Here is a 21,278-nt window from a genome sequence, read left to right as displayed (position 1 = left end):
ACAATGTACCATCAAGCAAGAAAAAGAATTATTTGCAAGAGGTAATGAAACAGATTATAACACCTTATAAAAAAATTTTGCTTTTATTTTTATGAATTACATTAAGCAAATAGCAATATTAATATTAAAGGTTGTTTATTTAAAAATATGCCATCCACTTTTTCAAATGCTTAATATGTAATTTATAATACATTTGCCAAATCTGTTCTGAAAATAAACTTGAAATGTACGATTTCTATTCATATGATCTATTTGAAGAAGCGATTTTCAAATAAATTGTGTATCTGAAGAAAACAAAAGTTATTTAGATAGTAACAAAAGCTTGCAATTTAATGAATCAGACATTTCTCATCATCAAAAATAGAAAAAAAAATGTTAATAATCACTACACAAATAATCAATACAGACAAATGAAACAGTATTTATTTTTATTCACTTAACAACGAAACTTTAAGACTGAGAGTGTTTGGAAACTATAATATAATAAATTTCTCACTTCAAATATGCATAAACATTTTCAAGTGAGAGGAATAAATAAACAATATGAAACATTTCTGCTCACCCAACTTGACATTATATATAGACATACAACACTTAAGAATGCTTTTAAATTCAATTTTGAACATTTCTATAAAAATGGCACTGAAACTACTTTACATTCAATGAAGGTACTATCTGTATGGGATATTTCTTTGTCTGGGATCTATTACCATTTCATAACATAAATAGTGATTATTAAAATCCCAAAACAATTTTTAATGCAAGAAATATTATAAGAGTATACTAAAAGAAAAAAAAAAAATGAATTTCCTAGACTAAAATTTTCAAATGTAGTGTTTTTAATCTATAGAGGCAATGAGCACAAAAGCTAGTTTTCTGATGATAAAAATTAAACTATAAATATAATTAAAAGTATAATTTATTGAACTCTGTAATCCGAATTTTATTACGTATATTTTATCAAGAAATACGATTTACAATTTGGATTTAGAGGAAATAAATTTTTTTAAAAAAAAAAGACATTTAAGCATTCTTTTTTTAATTTGAAAAACATGTGTGATTTTTACTTTAAATTAAATACTCTTATAGCATTTCTCACCCAAATTCTGCTGTTATTATGGAACCAAATATTTATCAAAAAAATATTTAGTTCTACCAAAATATTTACAATTAAATATGAATAACTTAAGAATTTTTGACTGAGTGAGCTATCATAGATGTAACTGAAACAAAAATAAAATTCATTATTTTGTCAAAACAAGCAATTCTAAGCAAGAAAGAAAGTGCAAATTTTTACATGAGAAAAGCAGTAAATTAAACTGTAAAAGGAATAATCCAATTTTAACTTTACTAAAACCATTTACACAGATTCATAAGGATTCTTTATATGTGTTCAAGATAAAAATTCTCAGTTTTCTTTGAAGTGATGTCATACCAAAATATGCATAACTTGAATGAAAATATTTGAACACAGTAATAATGGATTCTGAAGATTATTACACCAATAAATGATAAAACTTTGCCTAATGAGTTTCAGTTATTTATTTGCTGAAAATTAAGCAAAGCACTTTCCTTCTTGTAAATAGAATATTCGATTTGAGATAACACAAATGAGACAGCAGAGCTTTCTTTGGATGGGAGGTGGGTAAATATGATTGCTATAATAAATGATTAACATTACTTTCTTCGATGATTAATTCACTCTATCAACTTTCCAATACATTATACAATAATATATTTTCTTATTGCACAACAAAAAGTAACATCTCACTGTACAAATGCAAAGGCCATTGGAGCCAACATTGAGATCATTAAAACTTTTATATTTGCATTTAATACAGCACAGTCTAATATTACTTATTTACAAAAACATCAGGAAATAGTCTTAACAATTCTCAAAATATTCTGATTATGTCTTGCCTAAAAAGATACACTCTGTTCTTGCATATATATTTGAGCACAATACTTCTTTCATGAACTAATCGATTTTAAAACTGAGGAATGCAGCATATTAGGCATTGTTAAAATTTAAATATAACAAAATCTATATTTCACTTCATATGAGTAGAATTCAGGTCTTTGAAAAAAAAATTGAGATTACATCTACACTGAAATAGTAAAGTAATAGAAAATCATTTGAGAGCCAATTCTGCTAATCATCAAGACTGATATAATCTTAATAGGGTCATGCAATCTTCCAGCTACTGCTGTTACAATTTCAGTGTAATTACAATTTTGTAGATAACTTACCAAGATCTTTATATTTTTAATGATTCTTTGGTTCATAAATGGATATGAAAAGTTGAATTGCAAAATAAAAATAGATAATCTGGAGAATAAGGTCTGTCCTTAAACAGATGAAGTGCAAGTCAGCCACCTTTAAGCTGAAATCACAAAGATATGTACAAGAGTCGAAAACTAAAGAAAAGAAAAAAAAAAGCCCAGGAAGCATATTGTGGGATGAGTATTAAAACTACATAAATAAAAACAAGTTACATCAAGTCATTTTGAGAATAAGTGAATCAACTTGTCTGTTTATAGATGCAACAGTTCTTTAGCTGCAAACTTCTAACAATTACCTAATCTTCAAAGGTACTTTCTATGCACTTTTCTATATTTATCCAATTCTGTAGTTCTTAGTTATAGTATTCACTCTTAATAATCTTCGATAAAATATATTGTTATACTTGCTACTTTAATATACTATTATTTAGCAAATAAAACATGCAAAAGGTAACATTTCAATAATATTCTACCCTAAGATTTCTCAAAGCCAAAATTGGCAATTCATTATTAATCTCATTTTTTTAATGAAAAACTCTTAGTATTCAAAAACTCAAATTTAATATATTTTTTGAAGTAAATAAAAATGCAATGAATTTACCATTCCTACAAATCTTGATGTATAGGATAGGCAGTCTCAGACTCGAATTACTTCAAAGCAAATAAATTTATTTCCCCCCTATAATATTTATTATAAACATTGAAATTTATTATAGGGAATATCTTATCAAATTCAAAATAGAGTGAACTCAATATGAATACTCTGATTTTAAAGCTTCATTTTACAGTTACTATATTTCATTCCAATGGGCATAGAAAAAAAAAGTTATCAAGTTCCAAAGGCAAGTATTACAATTGTTCAATAATTGCTTCTTTTATTATACTGTATGCATCAAGACTATAATATGATTTGTGCAAACTTTTTGCCATATCTTTAACAAAGTCATATGCAATAGAAACTATTCCGAATTGTGTGCAATTTCCTTCATGTTCAATGATTAACACTGATTTCAATGTTAATCATTGGACATGAAGGAAATTACACACAATTTAATTTTGATAAGGTAGCCATCATAAATTATCTGATCTCTGCCAGCTAAGCAGCCAATCCATCAATACATTTACATTTAATATATAATGCCTCCATGTTCAATGATTTGAAAGAATGTATCACAGACAATATTGCTGGCTTTGTCAGAGATATATTACAGAAGATTTATCAAGAACTGCATCCGAAACATGATAAATGCAGTGTAATAAAAAGAAGACCTATATTGAATGTTTGCCTTCACAAGGTAAGTGCAAATATGCATATCTATTGAAATGCATATCTTTCAATCACAATTACCCATTACAAAAGAATGTTTTAAAATCAGAGTATTGTTTTTTAGTTATCTTGAGAAAAATATATCATTTGCTTTATCTTACATCAATGTTTTGTCTAAAAAATAAAAATAAAATTATAGCACCAAGCATTTTAAAAAGTAAACACAAGGTTCACATAAAAGTATTTAGCAATTAAATGAAGAAATATAGCTAATGGCATTGTCCATATATATTACACTATTCATTGTAACGAAAATTGTAATCAGTAGTAACCATCATATTTAGTAAAATTCATCCTTTTAGAAACGTTTCGCTCGGTTCTTTCTATCATTTAAATAACTTGCGAGTATTATAGTAATGAAATCAAAATGATGTATTATAATAAATTCAAAATCAGAAAGCACTAGATGCCGACTTGAAATCGTAAGAGATGAAACTGGCAAATATTAAATAATTTGGAGCTGTTATTATTTCATACCTTTTTCCCAAATCTGAGTTCAGAAAACTTAGCCTAATTTGTGAAAAAAATAATAATCCCAAATTAAAGTTAGTAAGATAAAAATAAATAAATCCATTTCATTTTAGTTTTTTTTTTTTTTTTTAACAAACTTATTAGAATAACTTACCCACACAAACACACACTAAAAAAAATCTGTAAATATTTAAAAATTGAGAACTGTGATGTCTTCAGAGAGTTGCTTGCTTTAAATAAGAAGAGTGGACACAATGAAAATAATAACCACATCATATAAGGAGAGATAACCAACAGCATATGGCCAAAAAAGTTACTAAAAAAATTGCTTTATATTTGATATTCCAACTTCACAAATAGAAATTAGTTACAATTTATGTCCAAATAATATTCATTGGAGATTTATTCAAAACTCTGAATCTCTAATGAATATTATTGAAAATGCTCTTTCTTGGCAAATGCTTGAGAATTGAGAAAGTTCTCTTAATTATCATGCATTTGCCAAGAGAGAGCATTAAATTCAAATTCCAAATAGATTTTTATTCCTCTCAAAATTAAATTCTGCTCAATAGGGTGTCCTGCACTTTCTTTTTAAAAAAAATTTACAACTTAAATTATTAAATTACCATACAAGAAATCAATTAGTTTCATTAAGTTACTAAAAGTATCTAATGGCTGAAATGGAATTTCAATTAGCTATTATCAAGTTTTAAAACTTGCATCACACTTCATTATTTCTGAGCATTAAATCCACACAATATTATTTAATCGCAGGAATTGCTGTAAATTTGAGATTACATTTGTACAGCATTTTTCACATTTTTAATAAATATCAATATTCATTGAAAATTAAAATAACTGCTAAATAAAATTTAATAAATCAAAACACATTCATTGAAAGAAAAATAACTTTAGCTTAAGAAAATTTCTATAACTGTACTATTCACATCACAATTTTATAATTTTTACAAGAAATCTATATAAATGCTTTTATCTTTCTTGAATCGTCTCCACATGCAAATCAACTCTCCAGTTCAACAGAACACTGTTTTGCACATATATGCGCTTTACACATTAAATAAACCTTTTATTTAAAAAAAAAAAAAAATGTTGATACTGCATGTTAATTTACTTCCGACAAAAATGTTTTTATAATACACTGAGCCTTTGGTTTTAAATTTAAGAAAGCCTCTTAGTTATAAAACCGAAATGGATTGATACTTGATGTGAAAAAATCGTTTAACGTTGATGCTTCTGAAAACCGTCTGTTGTCGCCATTTCTTGTATTTAACCTAGTTCTTGGACAACTACGAGATCGTTTGCTCTTTGGCTGCACTTGTACAATTTCTCTGCAATTCGGGCAAGTTGCTTGCTAAAATAAACAGTATTCATTTAAAATGGTTAAAATGCAACAAAAATTATCACCACTACAACAATATGCAGATATATGTAGTTTAAAAATAACCTTTTTAAACAAGCTATAACCAAAAACTAGATTCTCTATAATTTCAAAGACGTTCCAAAATAAACTTATGATAGAAAAATTCAAACAAATATTCAAACAAAAGCAATTTGTTTGGAACAAACAGATTTTGTAAAAAAATTTTTTAAAAAAACTGCGCTAACATAACAAATGCTGCAATGAGGGTGAATAGATTAATTTCATCTTAAAAAATAAGAATTATTTAAATATTTTTTAGCACCTTTAGAAAAAAAAAAAAAAAAAAAGAACCAACATTAACCCAATATTTATTATTATTATTATCAAACTATAAGTTCAAATGAAATAAAGTTGAGTATTGAATGACTAAGTTAAGTGTGCAATTTTATACAAATATACATATAAAATACTACCAGGAATCACTGAATATTTTTCACCAACATTGAAATAAAGTTATTTAAAATGAAAAGACTTCCATTGCATATTTTAAATTATTTAATTTCATAGCAATTAATAGCATCAGTGGAGAAAACAGTTATATTGTTACATCATTAAACCCCCTCACTATATATCCTGCGATTTTCACAGCAACATAGAAGTAGAAAAATTTGTGCAACCCGTGATTTCCTTTAACATTTTATTTACTTTGACATTTTAAACAATTTTTAAAAAACCTCATCCATTCTCATTTTCCTAATATAAAAATTATCAAAACCATATAAAGGCGATTTAAGAAAATCAATTAACTCCATGAGAATAGCATTTTCATATCATCTTTTATCCTCTCCAATGAAAGCACAACACAAAGCACGATTTTTTTTTGTTCTTTTTTTTTGCTTACTTATTTTCTTCCAAAACACATTTCTTATTGATGAAAAATTTACTAAATTCATTATGCATTCCAACATTTTTAATAAAAAGCTATTGACAATTCATATTTGAAAAGCATATAATGTTACCAGATATTGCTTTTGTGAAATATAAGTTTTCCAATAATTTGTTCCATCTATACCTGCTTTTCACTTTATCAATTGTAGAACAAGATACATTATTTTCAAAAAATCATACTGGCATTAGCAATTTACTGAAGAAATAATTTCAACTGAGAAATTTTCTTTCAAAACTATAAAAAGCACAATTTTTGTTTTGTTAACTTACTAGCCGCCTTTGGCGACCAGCCGGTTCGCCAATCTTAATGTTCATTTAAATTTTAATAATTAAATCTTTTACGCAATTCCTACTTAAATAGATTCTTCATCAAAATATTTTAAAATTTCAAATTTTGATAGTCATATAATTCACTCGTAATATTATAAAGGCCTTCAGTCATAACGTGATATGTATCTCTCTAATTTTCTGTTAACCCTCGTAGAAATTATGCTTTAAATTAAAGTGCAAAGGATTAATCTGCAATTAATATAATAATATTTTTTACTGAAACAAAGCATTTTTTTATAATATGATTACTGATAACGGAGTCACTGAGCATTTAAACTTTATGGGTACTAAAGAATATCTTTCTTAATTTATGTGATATCTCAAGAATTTGTCAACAAAATTTTCTCAGATTCATCATGAACAGATCGATTCATTAACAATGTTTAATTTAAAATGCATCAAACACTAAGAAAATAAAATGAATTGTTTAAAATAATCGGTCGAAAACAGGTTTAAAAAACTACTTAAAAAACGATGTACTTAAAACTATAAGCAAATACAAAAAATATATAACTAACATAAATACAATTTAATTACAAAAGCATGCAACTAACCTAAAAATAATTTAAATCAAGAATTATCTGCTGATAATATTGTCAACAATTAAAACACAATGCGCATGCATGAATTTTTCTATGCCAGTTAGGGTAACACTATGCAGATCAGAAATTTTTAACTATTTTAATTCAAAAGTACTTCAGAATGAATCTGAAAGATCGATTCATTAACAATGTTTAATTTTAAATGCATAAAACATTAAGAAAATAAACAGAATCGTTTGAAATAATCGGCCGAAAAATGTTAACCCTAGCCTCATTACTGTTGGGAAAAAGAAAAAAAAAAAAAACTAAAGCCTTACTCATTTGGCGTTGAGGAAAATAAAAAGATTTTTTGGCGGGAAAGTATCTTCTCTTTCTGCCATAAAAATTAGAGACTTATTACAAGGTTGCAAATGCCATGAGTACACAGAATTTTATTTTCAGAGTCCCAATATAGAAAGAAAGAAAAATGAAAGAAAAAACCCTGAATACGCTCCAAAGCTTTTTGACAGACCAACTTAAATTCAAATTTTCTGAAAGAGATACAATTTTAGAAATAAGATAACTTAATAAATTACAATTATCTTTTTTTTTTGTTGTTGTTGTTGTTGTTACAGTGCAGTACAATGTTATATGCATATGAACATACGAATCTGTCAATGAATTGACAGATGGTCAACTTATTTGGTTCAAAATTTTGGTATTGATCAATACTTCAGAAGCTGAAACTGCTGATTACATTTTACCCATGTAATATTTTACATTTTGAAGTTATCCTGTTCTTTTGTACTCAAACAAACAAATAAACAATAGGAATGGATTTCGCTCAAAATTTGGTTGATATCAGCAAATTTAGAATTGGGAAATTCCAGCTCAAAGCATTTTTTTAAGTTATTATTTTCACAGATACGCATAATACAAAAATGTGTTATTCGGAGATTTCAATCACGGGGATAGAACAAAATTTTGAGTTCAAATATTTTAAAGATGAAAATTCTTTATGTTTCAATAGTTTGTATACGAAAAAGTAAAAAAGGAGTTTTATTGGTACTAATTTAGTTTTAGTATCTTTATGCAAGAAAAGACCTATAAGTAACTTATGAATCTCATGAACATTTGATTTATTTTTATTTTTGGAAGCCTTGAATTATTCAGTGTATTTATTTTTAAAAGTCCATAAAGAATCAAATGCATATTTTCCAGCCTATAGTTAAATTCTAAACTTTTACACAAAATTTAATTGAAATATACTTCATTAATTCACTAATGGAAAGTCATAAAATGATGTTGAAATATAACAAATGCTCTACAAATGAATAATCATGTGCAAGCAAGGATGAACTGATGTTACTGTTAAAAGAATAGCATGAAAACTTAAAATTAATTCTAAAAAGAAAAGATTTTCCCCCTTTACGTAAACAAGTAAAAGGAACTGAAAGAAGAGTCAAGTATATGAAAAGTATATACTTCTCCCATTCTATCAGATTCATAAAAAATATTAAACATTGAAAGATCTGAAATTGCAAAGAAAATACAACCTATAATCAGGCAAATCTAGCAGTATGCAATGTTTTTTTTTTTTTTTTTTTTTTTATCATCATAAGAAAAATATGAGCACCAGGATAAAATAATGACCATTTTTAAGACCCTTAAAAGGCCATAAAAAATAAACAGTCTTTAAGAACTTTTAATAACGCAACACATTCTGTGAATTCTGAGTTTTCAAAATATAAGTTTTGTAATTTTTCTTCCCTTAAACACATGCATAAAAAAAAATCAAATTTTCTATTCATAAAATTTGTATTTCCAATAAAATACAATATTCCATTTTTGTTTTGCTATTATCATTTCCTTTTGTTTAACATACCCTACCTACAATAAGATTGTAACTTTTAGTAAAGAACTTACAAATGGAATTCACAGAACTTAAAGGGTCATAATTACAATCAATGATTTTTACTTTACAAGAAATTATATGTTTATATAATATATACTAATTATAAGCTAACATTTAGAGCTAAATATCAACAATATAAACAGCAAATTTAAGACATAAAAAAATTAAAATTTATTTAAATGCTGCATTTTCTACAGTTGAATATATCGTTACATAATAAAAACAGTTTAATGTAAAACAAAACTATAAATCTTTAGTGTCAAAAAAAAAAGCAAGTCAACTAATGTTTCATACAGTCTGCATGATTAAATTCATAATTGAACTACTAAATAATATTAAAGAGATAAGATTTCAAACCTTATTTAAATGTTTCAGTTATTATAATTAAGAAATCAAAAACAGGCATTAAAAGTAAATATTACAGAAACATACCCTTTCTAGCCAAGGAGTGATGCATTTTTCATGATATAGATGATTACATGGTAGTCGTTTTGCTTTATCCCGTAAGCGGAAATCATCCATGCACACTGTACATTGCATACCTTTTTCTGAGGGTAATAATAAAATGAAACACACTTTTAAATTAAGAAGACACAGCATATATAATAATTTACATAACACAGCATTTTTAAATACTTTCTTACAATATTCTTTTATAAATTTAAGTTATATTTAGAAAACAGCCTAAATAATCAATCAAAATTGATTCAAGTTCATTTTGTCTATTTGCAAAATCCTCTTAAATTTAAAAAGCAGGAAAAACTACAATCCTATCTCAAAAATTCAGAAAACAGCTAAATGTGAAGTAAATAAATTCCATTTCAGATAATTCACAACATAAAACTTTCAAACAACTGAACTAACAAAGAAAAAATTCAAATTCAAAAATATTAAAAATTAATTTAAGGAAGATGATTAACTTTTTAAGTTTTTAAAAATTTTCTAAAATGTAGCTGGTTTGTCTTTTGGACTAATAGATGTTTAAGTTAAGAAGTTGCTATATATTTTTTTTATCAACACTTGTTAACAAATATAATACTCAAGAGATTTTCATACAGGCAATAGCTCCCCCCCCCTTCTCAAAAATTGAATGTTAATATGCATATTTCAGTTTCATAGATGTTAAAAGATGAACAGCTATAATCCAAGACAGCTCAATTAGGCAACATGGGAAAATGTAGAGTATGGGCTTCCTTGCATCAGAATGGCACAGCAAAGTTTTAGATTTTGTGTCTTAGATTTACACTTTTACCCTCACCGATGTCATTTTTAAATTTTGTGTCGCCAATTGAAATGCTTTCAAAATAAAAGGAGAAAGTTGCCAAGTGGATTATTCTTTTTTCACACTACATTTAAATACGTATTTATTCATTATCAATTTAATCAATAATCAAGCAACCATTTTCAATCACAACGATGAGAAATACCAATTTAGACAGAAATGCGATAATATTTGAATTTGTATACAATAGGAAATTTTAAAAACAAAATTGACTCTATTATTCTTTCATATTATTATATTGAGGCGAAGGATACATGGACTATTTCAATAATTAATAATATTATTATAATTAAAATATCAATACTGAATAATAAAAAAAAAATTAACAGCAAGCATTACATATTTGAATTGAATTACAATAAATAATGATGTACAATATAAATTGTAAATTATGCGTTTAGTAAATCAGTAACGAAAGAAATTAATTATGCAGTTTTTTCCATCTTAAGAAAAAAATAGCCACTTGGATTTTTTTTTTTTTTTGTCACTAATATAGAATGCACATCAAATATATATAGTACAACTGCAAACTTTGCATCCTAATAGAAATATTTTCCCATGACCACAATTCACAGGAACATTTTTGCCACCTTTCTCTGCAAAATGATCTATAGTAAAATATATGATCTATGCAAAATAAGCTTTGATGCTTGATACTTAAATTTGTCCAGCATCTATGAACATTAGCAATATATAAATTTCCATATTTTTTTCATACATTAAAAGATTATATTTTTTTAAATACTCTCAGAATTGTAGGGCTAAGCTAGATTTTTAAGATCAGTCCAAAACAAACAAATATAAAGCACAGTTTTTTTTTTTTTTTTTTTTTTTTTTGCATAAATAAGAATAAAGTAAAAATTTGAAAAACTTGCCTAGAAGATCTGTAGTAACAGCAAGAGACGGCAATGATTTAATTTGATCTTTAGCAAGTGGTGGAGGACCAGAAATTTCAACTTCATCTAATAACTAGAAGAAATAAAAGTATATTTAAATTAGTAAATTGTTAGATTATCTTATCTAATGTTTGCATCTTATTTATGTTTGCATTTCATATTGATTATCTCGGATATCAATTTTGCAGTGAAGATATCGGGCAACATCTAAAAACATTGCACAGCATTCATGATGAAAAGCTTCAAACATAAAATAATCTCATTATAAATTTGTTTTTTCAAATATAAGCTAAAATTATTCTCTAACTTGCATTATAGTCAATTTAATTGTTGTGACGTGACTGTAACATTTTGTGTTCACTGTAACATATTGTGTGCCACAACATGCACAAGTGTACAATAGTAACATTTTCTGCACACATGTGCAACAGGCATTTTCATCTTCATTGCCTGCATAGTATCGATTACACATTAATATAGTACAAATTATGCCCATATAGAGATTACTATTGTATGTATATTATATATATATTACACCGTATACAATACATTTTATATGAACATCTATCTTATATTATGGCCAGTAGGGAAACATCTTTTAATTGTGCTTTTACAGATATAAAATAAAATATGAGTGCCATGTTGCTCATATATTAACAATATCAAAATAAGCTAAAAACAGATAAAATTAATTCAAAACTCAAACAATTCAACCAAACCATACATCATATAATAAATATATAAAATGAATGCAAATTACAAAAGGAAAGAAAAAAAAAAAGACGTAATGGTTTCTAAGACATATTATCTACTTGGCAGTAGCATGCAGTATAAGATGGTTTTTTGTTTTGTTTTGCTTTAATTTAAACATTGTCTTTTAGAAATTTAAGAAAATGCAACAAATAGAAAAATTAATAAAAACTTACTTGTGAAGCAAGAGCATCAATTTCTTCATCACCAGTATAATCATCAAAATACCTAAAAACAAATTCCGCATTTTTAATATTTATTTCAGAATTAAAATAAAAAGTATTTAATATTTCTCTATAAAAACTTATGGCAAACCAATTTCTTATAAATATAAAATTCCAAAACAGTTTTTTTTTTTCCCTAGTTTTAATGTTTATTAATTTTCTATGCAACAGTACAAATTTAAAAACAAAAATTATCACATCAACAAAGTTAGGTGCATTTTAATTTTAATAGGTCTTAAATTACATTTTTTTCCCCAATGTTTAAATTTACTTGTGAATACAAATTATCTATGAATTATTTCTTTCCAAATTTTAGTTTATTGCACAACTAAATGCAACTTTTTAGAGCTGGATAAAATTTTAGAGCCATTCAATTAGTTTTTGCAGCAGTTTTTATTGATCTGTATCCATAAATGGATAAAGATCTTGTATCCTGTGTGAAAATTAGGATTAGGGGGGGGAAAAGTTTAGTTACATAAAATTTTCTAGTTGGGGAAAAATTCCAACACAATGTTTCAACTAAAGATTTAAATCAATTCATCTCAGAATTATTTAATAGAAGTTTTTTACTTTCAAAATACCAACAAAAATGAATCCCAAAATATATTGAATGTCAGAACATTTTCTTTTTAGTGTTCTTTGACTGAAGAAATAAATGATACTTGTTTAATCTCTACATCCCTGCAGCCCACCATTAAAGGAATAGTCTAATTTTGGAAGAAGGGTTGGGGGAGTGAATTGATTTTTCCTGACATTTTGAACTTAAAAAACCTTCTTCATGATGTGAAATTTCTTTTCTCATTCATTACATTAATTTTCATGCCCAAAAAATTAACCAAATCAATAATTAATTTTTAAAAAATTTCGAATAAAAAGCTTTTAAGAATTAGAAATTAAAATAAATTCAATTTAAGATTAGGATAGAAAAAATAAAACAAATGCCAAAAAAAGTTTCTTTCACTTCCTGCATTAATCCTATGAGCCCTGACCACACAATACCCATCCGTTCGACAGGGACCTGATTCAGGCGCTTTGGGGCGGTTAAATGAGTTTAAGGGTTGAATGTATTTCTCCACAAGCACTCATTTAAACTGCCCCAAAACGGCTGAGTCAAGCCCCTGTCAAAAGGGGTGATATAGGGTGGTCAGGGTTCATGGTATATATATATTGTAGCTTTTCAATCTGAGAACTGATGAAATTGATCACTAAAATATAAGCAGTTGAACTAGGTGTCAGTAGAGCTATAAAAACTGTCACAATCATCATCATTTTATATATTGTTTCAACATTATTTTACAGGAAAATACTATAAAAACCCTTATTGATGAAATTTCCAATAAAATTCATAATTTAGCATTTACTAAGTTTTCCATTTCCAGCCCAATTTTCTACATAATAATAAGAAAGACTTTTCCTTCGCAGAGATTGTTCTCTATGAAACTTTCTTTCATGCAACTTATTAAGATAACACGAAGGTAAATGTCATGAATGCTCAGATCTTTATTTCCACAGTACCACATGAGCATCTTGTGCAACAAAGTACAATAAATAAAACAAAGAATGAATATCAAAAGTCTAATTTGCAGCGAATGAAAGTCAAAATCAACAAGAATTACAAATGTAGTATACAGATCACAAATTTTATTTATCTATGTTTAAGAGATTGAGTTTATGTGCAAGTACAGATAGATGACTGATTCAAATAAATTTTGAATTAAATAATTCAAATTGAATTTTGAATTAAATAATTCAAATTGAATTTTGAATTAAATAATTCAAATTGAATTTTGAATAAAATAATTCAAATTGAATTTTGAATAAAATAATTCAAATTGAATTTTGAATAAAATAATTCATCCAAAATTTGATTACGAAATCTGCACATTAGACATTAAAGCTGTGTAGTAAACATCATTTATCAAAGTCACTGCATTTTGGACACTGCATCACCGATTAGGTGATAACCTGATCAAAGTGGTATCAGATAGAAAAAAGTATCAGATATACAAAACTAATACAGACTAGGAAGTATCAGATACTATCAATATCAGTTTTTTGACTCAACTGATAATGACTAGTATTATTTTGGTAATATAATGAGCTTCCATGACTTTTTTTTTTTTTTTAACTGCATCCAAAACCATTATGGCTTTTTACTCTATGCAATAATGGCATATATAAGAATGAATAATACCTGCCTCATGTATATTCACTATATCAACAAAGACTTTCTTCTTATAACATATCAGTCTATCAATATCAAAATAAAGTCCGATAGAGAATAGTCATAAGCAATCTTCTTTTGAAGAGAAACTCCAAACTGGAATCGTATTCCTAGCAGTATTAAATACAAGTCTTGGCACAAGTATGAAAACCAACACCTATCAAGCAACCTAATTTCATTACTATGAGAAAAGAATTAGTTATTGCCTATATCAGGTACAAAAGTATTCAGAACAATGCAGTATCAGCATTAGCCTGTACCTGATACAGCAAAATCAGGTAACAACCCAACAATAGTTTATATGCACATGAAAGTATAGAAAATGGGCAATCAACAAATCTGGTTCAAAATTTGATACAGAACAATACTTAAAATGCTAAATCTGTGTAACAAATTTTCTTCACCTAAATTTTTTTTTATTAGTAGTTATTGTAATTTCAGACTTCAATGAATGAAATTCAAAATATTCAATAGTGTAATTTTGCTAATGTTACATTTGGGATTTAAAAAAAATTTTTTTTGATGGTTTTTTGAACATGAATTCTGAAATAGGATTATCACTTCCACTTTCATTTTATAGCATATATAATTTTAATTTATACTCACAATATTTTGCTGCAAATTGATTCAATTAAATTCCTATTTCTAATTTATAACAAATAATCAGAAATTTTAAAAAACATGCATTCCATATTAAAATTTAATAGCCTAAAAAATCAATAATCTGAGTGAGCTAGCTGGTCACCAAAGAATACTAGTACTATATAATTCTATTAACAATTGAAAAATTTAGTAGCAGTGCAGCTTTGATATAGATCCCTATTGGTGATATTTTGTATTGGCGATTTTTTTCTATTTGGCACTTCTCATAATCCGGAAACTTGGACACCATTCCCAGGTCGATATCAGCAATAAGTTTAGCAAGGCAACAACAAAAAAATTGCCAATACAAAATATCACCAATAGGGATCTATATCAAAGCTGTACCTAAATAACACTTACCGAAAGCTAACAAATGGTGAATCTAAATAAAAGAGAAAAAAAATATTTGATTATTCTGAAAACAGAAGAAATGGAAAAGCATTTCACTCTCAAAAATTAAAGGAATTGCAACAAAAATTCTTCAATTTTTTTTAAGTAATTTTAACATTTAAATACAATATATGCATAAAAAAATATAATTATTAAAATAATATTTATATTAGAAATGTTACACTTTTAATGTAATAAATCACAACTAAAATGCAATTCCATATTTAATTTCTTCCAGTTGGAAAATGTATACATATATTTGAGCAAGAAATTTAATTAGAAAGTAGTTGCATAACATGTGCTGCAAAAGGAGAGGTGGGACTTAATATTTCCACGATATATCCCTCCAGCATTCTTCGACATATTGAACATAAGCTAATAATAAACTTTTGTCATTTATATTAAATTAGAAGTTAGCATTATGCTGTATTTCTAAAGATGTTCAAGATATAAATTTTAAATAAGATTAATAACATGTTACATAGTATTATTTCCCGAGATAATTAAAACTTACCCTCACCTTCTTCATCAGCACTTAACAATTCCCGCATACTGATATGCCTCATTACATCACTAAAGGAGCTATTGGAGAAATACATATATATTGTTCATAAATTTAAGAATTTCTGGTTGAAACTATAAAAACAAATTGTACATTAAATAAGAAAGCCAGATAAATTAATTTCTCAACTTCAAATCATAAAAATATTTTCAATTCCTAATTAAAAGAACATTCTTTAATCTGCACATAATTGTTTTAGATAATCAATGAGATAATTTCATTTCTTTGTAGCTTTACATCTGATAATTCTTTGTAAGAACAGAATTAACATGTATGTGAGTATAATCAAAACCAACTATTAAAAGTCCATTTTTTAATAAAATATCTCAATCATTTCCAATATAAGATGCTATTATATTATTATTACCACATTTTGCCTTTCTTTAAAGATTTTAACACTGAATATCAATATCATGAAACTGAGAGAAATAGTTTGCTTCGGTCACTTCAGCATTTTTTCCAGCATACTACGCTTTCATATCAATCTACATTCTTCATGCATAGCATAATTTTGAATGAAAAATCTACAAGCTAAAGTTTATACTAAAAAAAATATTAAATAACAATAAAACAAACAATTAATAATTAGCATTCTGATTTTAATCCATAAAGATTTAAACATTCACCTTTTAGAAACAATTGTTTATTTTCTTTGTATTTATTTGTTGACTTCCTTTTCCATAGACACTAATTTTTTTTTATGTATTCAAATAAAAAACATTTTGTATCTCGAGTCTCATCTGAAGAGAATATTAAAAACATTTGATATTATGAATGATCTTTATTACATTTGAAGACAAATTTCACAATGAAACTCAAACAACTTTTGCAAACTAAGTTGACTCGCTAGTAATTCAAAGCAAATTACTTGAATGAAGAAAAGAGAACAGTTTATGATTCTGATAGCAACATTTTGCAACTTCCTAGCACTATATTATCCCAAAGATTCAATCCAATTTGAATTTATTTAAATTGATTTATTCTGGAAATTTCATTTTATTTAAATATTTTTAATAGCAGAAAAAAATTTGTATAAAATTGATACATGCCATATTTTTGAAAATAGTCAATAAACTAGCAACTTTGGCAATTCCTCACTGATTGTAATAGACTACTCCAGATCCCCCCCCCTTCATTTATCACTGGCATGTGGTTAATGCATAATTACAAAAAAAGACTGGATTTAAAAAAATCAAAGAGATGTTTCTCAAACATATTAATCTACCTCTCCTTTACATTCAATCGAAAAGGTTACATTTGGTTAATTAAATCAAGACATATCAAGACATTATCTTTTATGATTTTAATGATAAAATTCTATTAACATTACTAAAATTGTCATCAAACTTATATACTCACTCTGCTCTAAATAGTCTACGTCTCGGTGTGTCCACATCATCTTCTTCTTCCGGTAAATCCTCCCCAACATTCATCAACACCCGACTAAAAAAGTTGTCCATGGTATTCTAAAATATAATATTTTATAGGGTTAAGTAAACTTTCAGAAAAGATATCAATAATAGAAAAGCAGCACTTAGAATATTGCAAATCAGAACAGATATATAAATGCATACATTCAAAAGATTTCTTTTACAAATCTCTACACTTTGACTTAAAACTTAGTAAATAAACTACAGTTACAGATTTTGTTTCATTTCATCCCTTCTTGACAGTTGCTTTCTTATACTCAATGAAAAAGAAAAAATATATACAGAAAATGACATAACTTAAAAGAGACATTTGAAAATCGCAATGTTAAAATTATGTCTGCAAGTCTTTCACTGTAAATCCTTGATTTATATACAGACACATTTTAGTCAGAGTTTGACTAATGTAACAAACATACAAGCAACATTTAATAGGAAAGCTATTTCTAATATGCTGCTAATAATTTTTTTCACTATCAACTTACTAAAATGAGAACAATTTTAATATTCTTAATTTTTTTTAATTATATAAAAGAATTTCAAACATAACATTCGATTTTATATTGATCATAATTAAACAGACCAAATTAATACATTAAAGGCTAACTGTATTATATTTGTTCAAATGAGATCAGAAAAAAAAAATCAATTTTTCTTGAATATTTCCGATTTTCTTCCTAAATACTTTCAATCAATTAATTAGTCTATACATCCATTTTTCAATTATTTATCTATGTTGAAAGTTCCTTACAACAAATCATTGTAAAAATTTTTAAAAATACTTAAACAATTATCAAACATTATTTAAATGTAACTGATTTGACATAGTAGTTCTGTTATAGGTAAGAACTGAGATCAGTGTTAGAAATACATAAAAAAGTCAAACAAATACAAAACTCACTTACCGGAAGGAATGAAAGATTGGAAACATCTTCTAAGTCTGAATCATCATCCTCATCTGGACAAGAATATGTACTAGGAAGAGGAAAATCAAAAATTATTAGCTGCAAAATAGTTTAAATATTGATAGCCATAAAACTTCTCGACTTACTCAACATTGTACAAGTCTTTTGATACTTCTTCAAGAAATCCACTAGAGCAATCAGGACAAATCAATTCTGCCTAAAAATTAAAATTATGAACAGCAATATTGAAACAAGGTAATCAAGGATCATAATGAATACATAGACAAAAATAGTTTTATTTAAATTCACATTAACATTGTTTCAATTTTCCATTTACCAACAACATAGTGATTTTGCCTAATTTAATTAGTGATGTAAATTATGATTAATATTTCTTAAGGAATTCATTACATTTCATTATCATAATTGTTATGGCATTTAATATTATTTTATTTAAAAAATAGAAACATTTTCACCCAATTTTCACCAAAACTTAATAGCAACAAAATATATTTTAGTTGAATAAACAAATTGCAATATTTTATATTATATATATTTTAATTATAAATAATTAAAATATATATAAAAAAAGCATGAATTTTAATAAGTTGTCTTGTTAAATATGTGTGAAGGTATCTTCATAAATTATAGCTTATTTACTTATTTTATAGATTATCATAGGGCTCTAATAACAAAAGCATTAAATATTTAGATCTAAGAATTAAATGGCGAGATTTTATTTTTTGTTTAAGAAAAACAAATTAAGAAAATAGATCAAATTAGTATATTATAATTTTGCTTGTCTATTTAAAATAAAAAATTCTATGAGAAGGAAATGTTCTGTGCTATTTCTCCTTAAACTGTCAGCACCTTGAAATGTACCCTAACCCACAACTGGCTATATTTATAAATATGAGCAGAAAGTGCTTCAATACAATTAATTATAACATTAGAGAATAAATGTTTTTTTATATCAAAGACATCACATATGAATAAATGAATAATAATACAACAAGCCTGTAAAAGAAAAAAATCCTATAATAATTATAACACTACAATACCATTATATGTAAAAGTACAGAAATATAAAAAATCAGACATTTAAAGAAATATTTTTTAACTATTTATCAGCTTGACGATTTAAAATAATTTTTAAAAATAACCATTTTAAATTAAATAATACTTTAAATAATTTGATTTCAAGAACAATTAAAAACAGTAATATACAATAAAATAGTAATTTTTTAAATAATTCCGACAATTAAAAAATATCAAGATCAATATAGAATTTAAAATCATCCAACAAGAAATAAATACCTTCATTAAAAGATTATACTACTTTAAAATTATATTTCCTTTGAAAAAAAAAAAAACATTAGAATGAAGCAAAATAAATTCTAGTTATATTTGAAAATTGATATAAGTCTAATAAGAATTATATTAAAAAACAATTTATAATTTAAAAGCCAAATAATAATGACAGGTAAAATAAAATCCTGAGAAATATATTAATTGAAAGTACCATTATTACATTTAAATACTACTTGAATGCATTAATATTCTATTTCACTATTCCTAAATTATATAAAATTTGTATTAAAATAACGAATTTCGAATAAATTTCATCACGCATATTATACATTATTTAAGGGGAAAAAAACTCATCTGTATTTTACTAATTATTACATCAGAAAAACCGACATATTCGAATGTAGAAAGGGCTAAAAAAACATCTGAAAAAAAGATTGTATAAAAAATTGTATATTTTTGCTTTTAGCGTTTAAAATATATATATATCTGCTTTCCAATAAATAGTGGCAAAAAAAAAAAAAATGTAAGGAGGATAAATCGTCATAATGAGAATAAATATTTACACTTCCCGTTCATTTCGAACAAAAGAATATTTCGTCTTTCTTCTTGTTCCGTCGCTTTTTCTAAATAATTGTAATATAAAAAATTCAGGATTACATGGGAATGTTGAAAATTCTCGTTAAATTTAATCCAAAAAATAAATCGTTCGAATAATCACAATAAAATGTATTCGCTCCTTTCATTTTAACGTATTTGATAATGAAACGGAGTGTGAAACCAAAACAAAAGATACATTTACTTCTCTTCAAACTGCATATTTTTTCAACGGAAACATAATTTTACAGTACAAATCGATGAAATACGGTTAATAAAAAATGTAGCATTTCAACTTAAACATATTCCAAAAATAGATGGATAGCAACAAACAGATCTTTGAAATCAGCTCTTTCCATATCTGTAGGATGGTTCAAAGGACAATAATTTTTTTTAAATTAAAATCATACCGTGTGAAAAGGTGAAACTTCCCGACTACAATGATGACAAAAATATTTTGTGTTAAAAGATGCTAATTGAATTCCTTCAGCCATTTCTTCAATTAAAAAAAAATTAAAACACTTAACGAAAAACGAGAGGAAAAATTACAACACACACAACATCCAAGACAGGCTAATGAATGAGTTGAGTTGGATTATCATCAGGAATTTTCAAGAGCATTGCGATAAGCACAGATTCAGGACGATGAATGCAACAATGAATTTTTAAAAAAAGTTTTTCTGTTTAGCTTCATTTATTCATTCAAAATTAATTTATTCATTCAAAATACTGAAAGTAAATATGTTAATTGTCATGACAAAGTAGTAAAATAAAGGTACTTTTGCGCAAACCAATAAAGTATTTTCAAAGCTGCTCTAGTACGACATGAACCTGACTTACAACATTGATTGTTCGTTATTGAGCCTGAAACGCCCCAAATGAAAACAAAATTCAT

General features: G+C 26.0%; 1 protein-coding gene across 2 annotated transcripts; it reads right to left on the bottom strand.

Annotated features, from left to right (window-relative positions):
• Positions 1-405: 405 nt before the first annotated feature.
• LOC129975089 (E3 ubiquitin-protein ligase RNF115-like) lies at positions 406-20,971 on the bottom strand. Of its 2 annotated transcripts, none has more exons than XM_056087998.1 (10): positions 20,794-20,971; positions 18,625-18,695; positions 18,479-18,548; positions 17,506-17,612; positions 16,099-16,166; positions 15,555-15,576; positions 12,281-12,332; positions 11,334-11,427; positions 9,609-9,724; positions 406-5,453 (listed from the first exon to the last, which is right to left on the bottom strand). In XM_056087998.1, the coding sequence occupies exons 1-10, from the start codon at positions 20,875-20,877 to the stop codon at positions 5,274-5,276; spliced, it is 864 nt and encodes a 287-aa protein (XP_055943973.1). In that variant the 5' UTR covers positions 20,878-20,971; the 3' UTR covers positions 406-5,273. The 2 variants fall into 2 exon arrangements, with proteins under 2 accessions (XP_055943973.1, XP_055943974.1); XM_056087999.1 differs by having other exon boundaries at positions 16,105-16,166.
• Positions 20,972-21,278: the final 307 nt, after the last annotated feature.

This window comes from Argiope bruennichi, chromosome 7, assembly GCF_947563725.1.
Source record: "Argiope bruennichi chromosome 7, qqArgBrue1.1, whole genome shotgun sequence".
NCBI lineage: Eukaryota > Metazoa > Arthropoda > Arachnida > Araneae > Araneidae > Argiope > Argiope bruennichi.
The sequence above is the reverse complement of the archived record's forward strand: the minus strand, read 5'-3'. Positions and strand labels throughout refer to the sequence as shown.